Below are 13922 nucleotides of genomic sequence, written 5' to 3'. Positions count from 1 at the left end.
TGTGGTTTTCTGTGGTTCTTTGTTTCATAAGAGCTCGAGCTCTCATTCTGATTTCCAGCGTGGGCGTTCTGCTGGAGACTTGGTGTGAACAGACAAACAGCAAGTTGCAGTGCAGAGGCAGACAAAAGCTCACTGATGTCTCATTTTGCTGCGGTTAGTGGGCGCACAGTCTTAATCCACTCATCTTTTCCATATTTCACTTTGGAAAATGCTGAGGCTAAAACGGCCTGTTTAGGCCCACACAGACAGAAGTATATAATATTAATATGAGCAGAGTGTCTTACCTGTTATTACCCCAACCCCATCTTCACAATCATAGTCTGAGATCTCGCCATCACTTATCCTCTGGGACCCTTTGAGATAAAGATAGAGAAAAGCGGGAGAAGGTGAGTAGGCAATGGGCAGAGCAAGTAAAGACGTGAACTCAACTCTCAAATCAATCATCACTTCGTTTTGAATAAAATCACTGTAGTGGTGTTTGATCATTTACATATCCATCCATTTCAAAAATTAAAAAGAAAAAAAAAAGAAACCTTGCTAAACAAAAAGCAGAATAGTCTTCATGAATTTAATCATTGACACTTTTACACATCATCACCGCTTTAGAATTTTCTACCCACTAGACAGACACACATTTACACTGTGCTTTCAATCTTCACAGTCAGAGCTGAGTCAAGTCAAGTGGACGTTTTCTTTTTCTTTTTTTCGTTTATTATAAATGACAAGGGCTGCACTCTGTAATGCTGCTCCCAACCTTTCACCTCAGTTTGTCACAAACTTTTCACAGCCGTCAGCACTTGCAACTCTCTAGTAGCCATCATCAGGTGCCCAGAAAAGGCCTTCTAAGAGAAACTGTCAAGAGTACAGTATTTGTCCACAATACACTGCACAAAATTCTGTCTAAGCATATTCGGTGTGTTAAGTGATAGACCACTAAAACACGACAGAAGAGGCCTAAGAAAAACAAATATAATTTTCATAAAGGTTTTCAAAAATCACTTAAAATGACACTATTTATGTGTGTACTATATCCTGTGTCAGTTTAAAGAGTCACATTCAAAACACACAAATACAAGCAAAGCAAAATGAGAGAATAATTGTGCTTTTAATTTTAAGGGCCTATTTGTAATGGGCAATATCACAAAGGGAGAGGTTTCTATGAATCAGGATTGTCAGATTAGGATTTTATAGCATTTTTAGAGCACAACATTAGGGCTGAGTGCAGTTGTTGCAGGAAAACATTTTGGGTTGCAGTCGGGCTGGACGATTAACCGTAATTTTATCGCTATTTCGATTTTGGCTTCTCTCAAACATTAAAACATAACGATCAAAGAAAAGCGATTAATGTGCAGAACGCTGCGGCGCGTTTATAAATGATCTACATTGTGAAAGGATCCTGAATGCAACATGTAACTTGTAGCCAGCTGGGAGCGAATCAGTGTGATTCTGCCGTCCCTAAGTGTCCTTGAAGCTGTTTAATGACACTCCAGTTGGAGTTAACTGTAATACACACGATAAGGAGAATTACATACAGTGTGTATTTAAATACAAAACATGCTTCGTTTCATTTTTAACACACAGCAAGCCTAGCGCTAATGCTAATGCAAGTAAATGGAGGATCCCATTCAAATGCTAACAGGAAGTTAGCATCAACTTTGGGAGTAATAGCCCTTCAAATAACGAATATTCACACACAAATGTTGTAGATACCCACGGGTAAGATAACACTACTCAAATGCACAAATTCTCCCCTATATGTGAAAAATGAGTTATTTGAATAGAATTCAATCGCAACTTTCTTCTGTTCTCATTGAAAGCGTGTACACTATGAATGAACGGCACCACACTGCCCCAAAGAGGCCAAAACGTGCAGGAACACCCAATATTTGTTTTGCAATTACTGTTTTAGTATACAGTATATTTATATTACTTTTTTATTTTAACTTTTTTTATTTATTTAAAGATTCACAGAATTGTATTTTCCACAAAATCCCAGGATATAAATATACACAATTTACCAAAGGACTTTTTTTTTCATACCAACACACATTTCCACATGACATAGCACAAAATACAATCCCTGAAGGTCCCAGGTTATCCTACTAAGTCCCCAGACTTGTGAAAATAACCTAAGATAAAAAATAAATATGATAAAACGGGTAATTTAATGCTTAAGTTTGGAAATAAAGAATGAAAATACAAGAGGCTTGAATTTCATATAATTATAAGGTTGTTATATTCACAGAAAAAATAGTGTTCAAGAATAAAGTGTTCAACGTGATGGGTTGAATGGGCATAAGACTATGATCATCATTTTGAGTAGTTGAGTTATAGTTGTTGAAAAATATAATATGTTTTAATCGTTTTATTAATTGTGATTCCAATCGTAATCAAAAATAATTGTGATTATTATTTTTCCCATAATCGTCCAACCCTTGGATGCAGGGTGGGACTGTACTGGCTCACCACATTGAAACACATGTGAGGGAGCAGACACATGCACCCTTCATGGATGTGGGGTACAGAATCAAGCCACAAGAATGCATCATTCAAGAGGAGAGCAGACACTCAAATGCACCACAGAAAGGTGCCGCCTATGAGTGCAGGACCTTTACCTGAGTATGAATATGAGCCTTTGTCTGCAAAAGCAAAAGCAGGACGGTTGATGTGACACACAGGACATAAATGCTCATTGTAACTTAGCAGGCGGGGCTTTATGACACAAGTGTGAAGGAGTCAGCACTTACTCTGAAGCCGCCGTGTTGGGCTTTCTCCATGAAGCTGCCTACGTTGTGTGTTCGGGGAGGCACGCGGGAGCGGGATGGAGGACACGTCATGGGTCTGTAGCTTGTACCAGTGAGGCTCGTCATCCAGAAGAGCCGTCTCCAGTTCAATGAGTATCTATCCATGTGAAAAGCCACAGTCGGGTTACAGACAGTGCCAAACACTCATCGAGCAATTCAGATTAACCTGAGGGTCATTCCATGCCAAATCACCCCCCAAAAAAGAATTCAGAAAATTTTAACCAAGCAGATTTTGATCTTAATGACATTTGGTGTACTTGCTGATAGTAATGGCAAAACACTCAATCTCATTTTGACATTTTCAGCAAAAATGGGTTTGGCCACCTTCCTTTGAACCCTTAAATCTCATAAACTACTGGATCAATCTTAACAAAGCAGGTATTGTTTGACGGGGGGTTCAACAAGACTGAAAAATATACAATATTCAATGAATATTCAACTTTCAATGAAAATCAATAAATAGATATTTTGACCCCTCCAAAGTCAACCAAAACAAAAGGCGAAAAGGCTCAAATATGCACCTTGGAATCCTTGTTGAATCCTTTCCAACCATACCTCTTGTGAAGATGGACCCAGTAGTTCGTGAGAAGGGCTAAAAGGAAGGCAGTCACGCCCTTTTTGCCCCCAAAAAAATAATTTGTCTGGATGTAGTAGCTTCCAAAACGATTCACCTCAAATTTGACATTTAGTGTTGTGCCAAGTACACCAAGTTTCATTAAAATAAAAATTTGCTTGGTTAAACTCACTGGGTGATATTTAGCATGAACGGCCCCAAATCAAAATTCATCTGTCAATAAGGCAATTGTGTTTCCAATGGACAAACGTTTAAAATGCACACAAATATACATATATGCTAATCAGCTATTTGTTTCCTTGTTCAGAACATTGGAAGAGAAAATAGTCAAGTTCCTCCACATCAAACTCATCCAACCATGGGCCTGGCATCAAAGGCTGGAAAACAGTTGCAAGCAAAATAACTTGGCTATATAGTCTAGCAATAAGATGCAGGGAGTAGGGTTGTGCAATTAATCGAAATTCAATTACAATTTCAATTATTACACTCCACATTTACAAAACCAAAATAATCGTAAAAAGGTTTTATTTGATTTGAAAATTACTCATTAATTATAGTGTTTTTGTCTTAATATTTTTCCACGTTTAAAAATTTTCTTGTTTTGTACCCATAAAACAAATGATTGTCCTAATTGTGATTTCAATTATTACCAAATTAATCGTGATTAATATTTTTTTCATAGGAGAATTAAAAAGACTAATCTAACCCCTGATAATGAATGAAATGATAAATGTGTTTCAACATATTTGTATGTACAGTGTACACCTTGGCGAGATGCCTTTTTATCTTTCTTACCTCTCCCAAGAATTCACTCTCCTCTTCCCTCACTCGGGCTTGATCCCACAACGTGATCTCCAACATGCGCTCCCGAAACTCCCGCCGATGTACGGGGGAATACATAAATGTCTGGTTCCATTTGGGCTCTAAGGATTTCTTGACTGTTTTTGTTCTCCTCTTGCTTTTGTCACTGTGGGAACAATAAATCAAACTATTTGTGTTTACAATTATAACCTGAAAGAACCACAAAGACAACTGTGGAAAGATGGGAGTGTGAAATGGACAGACATGACACTTAAAAAAATCCGCCAATGTTATCGCCACACATTAAGAAAAATAGGAACGGTCCTTTCGCTCACCTTCGATCAGGGAGGAAGTAGATTTTCACGTAAGGATTCCTGGGCCGACCATCTTCCCTGGGTGGCAGGTCTTTGGCTCCCAGTATGGTGACTATTAGTTGATGTCCGACTTTGTCGTACCACAGTTTGACCTGCAAGTGCAGAACAGAAACATCATTCAGTCACAGCCGTCTGAGCCACAAGTTGAGAAAATGCACAAAGTGAATAATGCTGAAGAAGACAACTTCACCGGGCTCTGTTAAATCTTGGCATGCACTATATTGTTTCCTTTATATAGCACAGTGGTTGACTACAATATGGGGTTCTCTCCTCTATACCCAAGATAAAATCTCATGCTTGAAAGTACTGCATTATAATATGAGTTTTTTTTTTTAAATAGACAGTGCTGGCATTGATGTATTATTACAAGATGTGTAGATCCTTGTTAACTTTACACTTCCTCTTTGTAATTTAGGAGGTCCCTCTTGGATGATAAATTTGTGTGTGCAAGTGTTTACAGTTGTGTATGTTTGGGTCTGGGCCGATCATTCATCCTGCAGTTATTTCTCTTGTACAGATAAATAAATATTATGGAAAGGAATTGGCTGTAATTCATCTGGATTTCATTTCACCAAAGTTGAAGTGAAATACTACAAGAAAGATGCTTTAACATTGCCAGCATGTGCTCAAGGGAAATAATGCCATCTAGCAGTGATGATGTTGTCTGTAATAATGTCTCCGATATTGGACAAAGGGCACTGTTATTGACAAATCAATCATGCTCTTGCAAGAGTAATCAAAGGCGGTAAAAAGGAAGTATGGACTCCAAAATCAGACACTTAGAAGAGGTACAACTCTAACAGTGGCCTTAAAGCAATTGGATGAGATGAAAAAAAAGACATCTTCTAAGTTTGTGTCCATACTTCGTCAAGAATATGATAAAGTACCAGCTATCCATGCAGCATTGTAAAAGAATGTAGCCAAGACAAGGTTGCCGAGGAAATATGAAAATAGATGGAGGGGGGGTTCTGACCAAAGAATTTGCTAAATCTCAAAACACGCTACTATAATCAAATACTGCATCTCAATCAACATGATGTGATCATATATTAAAAACCTAATAACACACAATAAATGATTAAAGGGTTAAACACAAGACATCAACAAACTATATTGGTCCCTGCTTTACAAGCAGATGTAACTACCATGCTTTGATTTGATTTGATACCGGACTGTACCAATTCGAGCTTTTCCTCCAAACAATTAGAAATGCACACCGTTTAGCTAAAGGCTTCACAACGCTTTTCTATTCACAATAACAACGGGACCCATTTGCCAAATTTAAGTTTAGTTGATACCAACACCAACAATACTTGCTTGCTCTGAACTCTAAGGCCACAATTGTGTATTTTTAGCTCCAGCCACTACTAAATAAATACGAACAACATTTGCATTTGCAATTGAAGTATTTGAATTAGACCGTTTAAGTTGCATATCATTGCAGAACAACCTTGTCCGATGTTGTTGTTTTGAATGGGAGACTTTTAATGTTAGGCTACTTGGGATGAACCAACACATGCTTGCAACTTTGGAGCAAATAAGTTGGACACAAAAAAAATGCACATTGGTCCCCTAAATGGCCGTATATAAATCGATGCTGTTGTGATTAATATTATCACGCATTTATGGAGTTTCGGAAATACAATGAAATCCCACATTGTATTTTTCCCAAGCACTTACTGAGGAACTGATATACCGAAAAACACACACAATGCCCTCAAATGTCAGAGTACACTAATGATAAAGAAAGGTGCTCGCTGTAAAGGACAGGCTCCCCCGTCTTTGTTTTAGTGTAACTTTATATGTGCATTCATCTTGTGAACTTTTTTTTTTAAATCTGGAAGCTAAACAATAGTTTGTCTGTTTTCACTGTACAACTGGATTTATGATGATTTATACTACTGCATCATTAACTCATTCACTGCCATTGACGGCTATAGACGTAAAAAATTAATTTGAACTATTTCTATTAGTTTAAAATGTTTTTCCACTTTTGTTAACAAGAGTATGAAAACCTAGATTTGTTATTGTATATTTAGAACAGATATAAAATTTGTGGTGAAGTCAGTCAGCAATTAATTACGATTAAAAATTTTAATCGCCTGACGCCCCTAATTTTAAATAATCTTTTCTCTTCTTTTTTTTTTAAACGCGTCAGGCGATTACATTTTTTAATTGTAATTAATTGCATGACTTTAATAGTTAACTCACGATTAATCACAAATGTTATATCTGTTCTAAATGTACAATAATTGTTTTCTAGGTTTTCATACTCTTGTAAACAAAAGTGGAAAAAAAGGTTAAACTAATAGAAATAGTTTGAATGAATTTTTTACGTCTATAGCCGTCAATGGTGAATGAGTTAAAACACAAAATTACTTCAGGAGATGTGTGTGCATGTGTGTGATTATGTTCATTTTCCACTGACTCTAATTGTCTGTCCTCACAACACCCCCTGCCCCCACCCCCTGCCCCCCTGTCCAGTTTTCATATGCATTACAAAAACTTGAATATCAGCAAATTGAACAAGGCAATGGAAACATTATTTTTCTGATGTTGATTAGTTGTTCATGCACTGCCTAGGCAAACTGACATGAATGGGTTAAAATGAGCAATACATCATAACTCGAATCAAAATGGTGATAGCAAGAAATCATATAGAAGAATGTAACACAAGGCACTGCACTGACAGGGAAATACAAAGCATTAATTTCCCTGGAAATGCACTTTCCCAAATATGGAAACAGAAAAAGGCCAGTCAACAGTCAAAGAGCAAAGACCAAATAGAGGGTGCCCTTCAGACAGGGCCCATTACCTGGACCCTAGGGGGAATAGGCGGTGTTCTTCTACTAAGGCTTTGGCTCTGGATAAGCAAAATTAACAACAACAAAGGAAATGCAATAAAACCAAACTCGCACAAAACAACATCAACTCACAATTCACCCAAACACAAACACAGATTGTGCTCTTAAATGGCACTGCTCCTTTCGTCTTTTTGTATTTTACAGATTTTTTTCCACAGATAACTTATTTTCTCTGCTTATCAAATGTTACGGTTGCTGACGTTAGTGGCAAAGCTGGCATCTCGTGTTTATTACGTTTGAAGAGTCCTTAAAAATATTGTCATAATACCGTTTTGAGCTGTCCCAAATCTAGCATTTTTCTTACGTGAAAATGTTCATTGCTTAAAACACATACAGTACACACAACAATTGACTTCTCGTAAATGCCCAAATCATTGTATATAATTAGTTCATGTGATATTTCAGTGCAATTGTTTAACCCATTCATCCCAGGAGGGTTTTCAAACTCGAAAATGGACACATCGTATCACTGACAATCCCGAATCGGGATGGTAAAAAGGTCAGCGAAATAGATGTGACTCTGTGCCCGTTTGCCTTAACAAACTCACACACCATTTTCTCGACTTGTGTCAATGTGTGCATTGAAAATGATACAAACGGGAAAAAACATATCAGTTGGATGAGCCTCAAGTTCATATCTCGTCTCACCAACGGACAAGCCCATTCATCACTAATGATTTCTCTTGGCCCATATGTTAGAGTAAGGTCACTTACTGAAAGCTGTCCTGACAAGTACTGGGGGGCGTCCCTCAGCATGTTGGGACTCATGGGGGAGGTGACAGATATGGACGGGCGATCCATCTTTTGGGACTCAAAAGAACTTGAACCTGAAAGATGACATGAGGCAACCAGTCTGGATGTCGCTTAAACATAGTTAACAGAGAGCCAATATAATAAAAGTGTGGTACATATACTGTTTATTATATACGTGTCTTTTAATATCATTGTTAAACTACCTACACGAATAATACATTTGTAAACCCCTCATGAGAAAATCTTTATTGTAAAGTTGACAGATTTATACTTGATTAGTCAGACAAGGCATGTTAAATCCTGCAAACTCACTTGATTCCAGTTGTGCATGTGTGCTGTCTGGTATCCTTGGAATATCTCTGGTGGGGGTGAAGAGAAAGTTGGAGCATAAAAGAAAAGGATGAGGTCAAGTGAATCAATACGCTAATGCTGAATGTGCTCTGCCTTTAATGACCCTAAGTACAACATTAGTCTTCATTCATACAGCAGACCCCTTAGCAGCACAAACCAGGACAGACAGAGAAATTGACTTATTTTTTTTAACTGTTGTTGTTTATGAGTGTAATGTTCTTGTATGAGAGTTTGCTCGAGTCAGAGCCGGAGAGAGAAAGATATTGAAGTAACTTTAATTCTGAGACTAGGCCTACACAAAATTCCAAATGATGCTGTTCTTTTAGCAATTATCATTAAGTCCAGACTATAAACTGCGACTTTTCTCCCCCACTTTTACTTCTACAGCTACAATGAAATATTTGAGCATCATATTCTCATCTATTCTTAACATCTCTATATTTCACCAGCACCATATTCACTCATGAATTTTTGACAAGCTACACAAAGTGTTAACTGGTCACACTTTGTAGCATTTGGATCGTTAATTCCCAACTTTATTTCACCAGTTTATTTTCCACGGTAAGGTTGATGAGTTTCCTTCCACATTTGTACGAATCTTCCCTAAATGACAATTGTCATGACATTGTCGCAAGTGATATTGTGTGCAAAACACATGGCAAAATACACATAACAATAGAAACAAGCAACAACTGACGTTAAACATACTTTTGGGGGGCTGCTCCCGCTATTTGTTTCTCGATTTAGTTTGCAGGTCTTAATGCTCAATTTTAATTTTGGGGTGAAATCCGAAATTTTTTTGGGGAGTAAGTGTTCACATTACATGTTAATTGTGAACTCAGTCTGTCTGCTGTGTAAACGTTTTGCGACAAGAAAGTGATCCGCATGCGCAGAAGAAGATACAAAGTCACTCACAACGCTGTTTGCGGAAGTAAATACATAAGGTTTAGCGTGTTAGGGCCACGGACTTTTATAAGTCCGTCGTCGGCTTTCATATTTTTACCACCTGATATCTACAGAGGAGTGATGCGTGAGGAGGTAGAAATAATATTTTGTAAAAATGAGGCGACCACATATGAAAGCGACCAAGGTCGGATATGAAAACATCGGATTTGAGCCGTTCAGGCTGACATAAAAAAGTCAGATACAGGTCTCATTTGGGCAAAATACGTCGCATTTGCCTGCAGAGTGAACTAAGTGATGCTGACTAAGTTTGTTTTTACTGAAGCAAATACTTCTACTACTCTTGTATAATTAATGTCATATTTTGAGATCTATTTCTCTTAATAAACGTTTGACTGATGCAGGGTGGTTAAAATAAAGTGGTACATTCGTCATCAAACTATGCTTTTAAATATTGATCATTTTGTGACTTTTACGGATATAATAATAATAATAATAATAATAATATAAAGAAGAAGAATACAACAATGTGCAATTTCTGAAGACATTTTGTGTGAATACTGAAATGCTGAATAAAATATGTATGCATGAGGAATGATGTGGAATGATAAAGAACAATATGGCAATGGCATTGAAAGACACAGAATGATATTAGTGATGTGGAATGGGAATAAATGGGATGTTGAAAATCATTACCAAGGTGAATTAATTGTTATGAAATCCAAGTCGAAATGATGTGAATTTGTTTTGTTGAATGCGTTATTGGGAATGAATGGGGAATTTTTTGTGGGAATTTTTGTGGTGAAAATTTTTGGCAAGTTGAATATTGTTAACAAGGTGAATTGAATAAGCGGATATTTTGAATTTCAAATGGGTACAATGTGAAACTGTGTTGTTGAATGCCCCATTAAGAATGAATGGGGACATTTTATTTAAAACATTTTGAATTTTGGTTAACACTGTGAATTTTTGGAATAAGAAAAATAATAGCCAGCAAGTTGTGACTTTTTAGAATATGTTGAAATCAGAATGATGTGAATCGGATGAATTATATGGAAGTAGAAGCATTTCAAAATAATAGGCAGGAAAAAAAATAGGAATAATGTGTGAATGCTTTCAGTATTCACACAATGATAATACCAGATTTATATTGGATGCGAAAAATCTTGAAATAATATGAAAGCATGTACAAAGACACTCAGAACACAGACACGTGTCACATAAGGGCTAAAACTGCACATTGAATGGGATAGTTAAGTTCTCACCCGATGGGCCGTGAGACCACCAGTTCCACTTGTGGTTCAGGCTTGGATTCTAAAATTATATTGTAAACTTCTTTAAATGTAGCTCCTTGTAAAAGCCTTCCATTCCATTCCAGCACCTGGTCACCTGTGAAATCATCACGTTTGATTAAACTCAAGTGTTACTTTGTCTCCACAAGTCAGCACAAAATGTTGTTGATTACGATGTAAATGTTTGGGTTGTTCTGACTACCTGGTCTGAGGTGCCCTACAGTATCCGCTAGACTTCCTTTTCTCACTTTTGTGATGAAAGCGCAAAGTCTACCAGATTCTGTCATCTTGCCTCCGACCACCTGTGGTGAAAAAGAGAGATGAATGTAACAGCAAGTACACACTGATGGAAATTAAGCCTCTTTCTAGGATAACCTGTGAGCAGATTATCTCCAGTTATAATGTTTGTGTATGGCTGTAACTCTTTTCCTGCAGTCACTTTTCAAGTATGATACTAGAGAAAATCTTTGTCAAGGGAAAGCCAGAGATAAAAAAATTATTTTTCTTTTCTTTTGATTTTAATGTCCAATGTAATGCTTGAGTCCTTTGGGGCATACAAGTATTGTTCTGTGGTTCTGTAACATTGCAAGCCTGTGGGCTAGAACTGTACTGTAGTCAAGATGCCGTACTCCACTCTCATCATACAAATAAAATCCTGCTTAATGGAGGCTGAATGCCAACATACAAAGGAGCTTGGGCAAGTCTGCTAAATGAAATGGCTTTATATAACAAGCTGAGGCCGAAGCGGGGGGCCTCGCAGAGGAGAACAGAGAGGGATGGACTGTGAGGGCAAAGCTGGCAGCCTGAATGATGGACTGACTGGCTGGACTGCAGAGTGTGTTTGCTGCTGCTGAGGAGACAGAAACGCACAAAGGCACTGAGCAGACACAAACGTGCATTTTTAGGAGGTTCATTTAATCAGTAATGATTTTTCCTCCCGATCTTGCTGCCCTTTGTTCACTCTTCTGGTCATCGGCCTGGCGCTCATCTGCCTGGACTTCAGTTGTTTTTGTGGAATGATCCTAGTATGCAAGCGCCAACAGTGGCACTAGTATATAGAGATGCTATATGTGCTCTAATATGCAATTCAATCATTTTAGTGATTCAGTTTCAAGCATGCTCTTATTAAAGACTAATATTAATCAGGACCAGATCAAGTCCCATTAAAAACTAATAGAAAGCAAGGTTATGATGTAATGAAATATTGGAAGCAGCAGAGGAAAATCACACAAAAAGAGAGCACAGTATAGATCAACAAACTACCAGAGTAAGCTCACCTTAAGACCAAGCAGAGCTCCTGAGTCTCGAGGCACACTTCCATCTTTCATTCTCTTATTGAGCAAAATGCGCCCTATTAGGCGATCCCCGTCTTTGGACGGCTGCCACGTCACCGGATGCTACGAGGTCAGAGCAACAACACACCTTGTGTTTACAAACGTGAATGTGATCACTTTGGATAAGTTCAGTGAAAGGGGGCACTTGGGGAAGTGTTTATTCACTTAGAGGGGGAAAGTTCACACAAGCTCTGCGCTCACTTTTCTACCTAAGAATAGGAATAATTTAAAAATTGGTTTATGATATACTTTATAGCAGGGGTCTCAAACGCAACTTACTGTATGTGCGGGTCGCTGGAGATAAAAGTCTGGCTGAGTCTGGGCTGCAGTAAGTGTTCCACAAAAACGGGGTTCAAGAAGCGTTGGAAAAAAAGTCAGCTAACTCGATTAAGTCAACCACAAAAATTTGTCGACACAAAAATTTCTGCCTCGAAACTATAATTAACAATTTTCAGAGGTGGATGTTCCATCAATACTAACAGGCTGTCCGTCAATCCGTCACTAACAAGTGCCCGTTTCTACTAACGAATTACGAGAACCTTTAAAAACAAATGACGGACTAGACACTGACAAAGTGTGGTTTCTTCCATCAGCGTGATCATCACAAATCGGCTCAGGTACTGATGGACCTCTCAGTCCGTCAATGATGGATAACCGTTTTGTTGACGATTAACGAATGAATGAATGACGGACAATACTGATGGAATTGCTGGAATTTCTGTTGGTACTGAAATAGAGGTGACGAAATGACGGCAGAAACGTGGTTAAAGTCAAATGATGGACTGACGGACTCGCGATAACAGTTTGGTTTGGTTTGAAAAAAATGACGCAGTGACGATAACAGAAGGGTTCCCAGTGCACTGACGAATGATGGACCAGAATAACATTTGTAAAATGCCCACTGCTGATAATTTAAAAACCATATTTGGGCACCCAGAACCAATGTTTAGCCATTTCCGTGTTTCCGCATAGACATTGTTGCTGCGAATGCACCTTTACAAAAGTCCATGGAGATGAAGAGCAATTATCAGAGTAATTGATGTAATAATTTATAGGATAATCAATTCAAGAAAGATTTGTTAGTGACATCACTTGTGAAGTATTCAAAAAATGTATGACTCAACCAATCTTCTCAATGTTTCTTAATGACAGTTCAGAACATCAACGTTTCTAAACCAGATTAGTGAGCCGGCCCTCTCGCTCATCTCCATGATACTTTGCATTCTCCGCAGCCTGTCTAAGTGAGTCATGACGTCTGATTTCTTGAGCAGCACAAGTGGGGGTACCCCTGTGCTCAACAACAAAAAACATTCCCGACTCCTGTTTTTCTTGAAATTGGCTGCTGGCTGGTTACAAACCTCTCTTCATGGCAGCTTTTGAAAAATACATTTTTGTGACAGGATGACAGGCTTTCTTTTGCTTCCACTTGGTGTCACTTGAGAATTACGTTAAGCCAAAAGCTGTAATGAGCCTGAGCTATGGTAGCCTATCAATGATTTAAAAACAACACAAAATGCCCAGAACAGGACAGCAAAAAACATATTGTTAGACTTTAATGTCAAGTAGGGGGCCGCAAAATGTCATGCTGATGTCTGCTGGCAAATGGCCCCTGGGGCGTTATTTTGAGACCCCTGTTTCATAGTAACCGTGAGATTTCACAAATTCATAGTAGAGCTGTTTTATCCAGAGCTTATGTGAACCTGCCAGAGTGAGGAAGGGTGAGTGAGCGTCATGCAGTGCCCCATGCAGAGTAAAGCAAGCAGCCACAGCATTACTAAACCAGCGCATCAAACTTGGGGGAAAGAAGACACATATACAACCAATTTTGAAGAGAAGTTATTAAAGGGATAGAAGACTATGAAAAGGTCTAAA

The 13922-nt window shown here is 38.2% G+C and overlaps 1 protein-coding gene across 24 annotated transcripts in view; it reads right to left on the bottom strand.

Moving 5' to 3' along the window:
- Positions 1–13922, bottom strand: part of rims2a (regulating synaptic membrane exocytosis 2a) — a 145796-nt gene that overhangs the window by 49245 nt on the left and 82629 nt on the right. For 20 of the 24 annotated variants that reach the window (XM_086079536.1, XM_086079528.1, XM_086079539.1 and 17 more), the window contains 10 exons: positions 11994–12113; positions 10919–11018; positions 10690–10813; positions 8483–8529; positions 8132–8244; positions 7369–7416; positions 4515–4645; positions 4174–4345; positions 2748–2901; positions 285–353 (listed from right to left, as the gene is read on the bottom strand). In XM_086079536.1, coding sequence (XP_085935662.1) covers positions 285–353; positions 2748–2901; positions 4174–4345; positions 4515–4645; positions 7369–7416; positions 8132–8244; positions 8483–8529; positions 10690–10813; positions 10919–11018; positions 11994–12113 — 1078 coding nt within the window. The remainder of the gene's footprint in view (positions 1–284; positions 354–2747; positions 2902–4173; positions 4346–4514; positions 4646–7368; positions 7417–8131; positions 8245–8482; positions 8530–10689; positions 10814–10918; positions 11019–11993; positions 12114–13922) is intronic. The other 4 variants (XM_086079530.1, XM_086079552.1, XM_086079537.1 and 1 more) reach the window with 1 other exon arrangement.

This window comes from Leptonotus elevatus, chromosome 6 (assembly GCF_054856555.1).
Source record: "Leptonotus elevatus isolate MCC_2025b chromosome 6, RoL_Lele_1.0, whole genome shotgun sequence".
Classification (NCBI taxonomy): domain Eukaryota; kingdom Metazoa; phylum Chordata; class Actinopteri; order Syngnathiformes; family Syngnathidae; genus Leptonotus; species Leptonotus elevatus.
The sequence above is the reverse complement of the archived record's forward strand: the minus strand, read 5'-3'. Positions and strand labels throughout refer to the sequence as shown.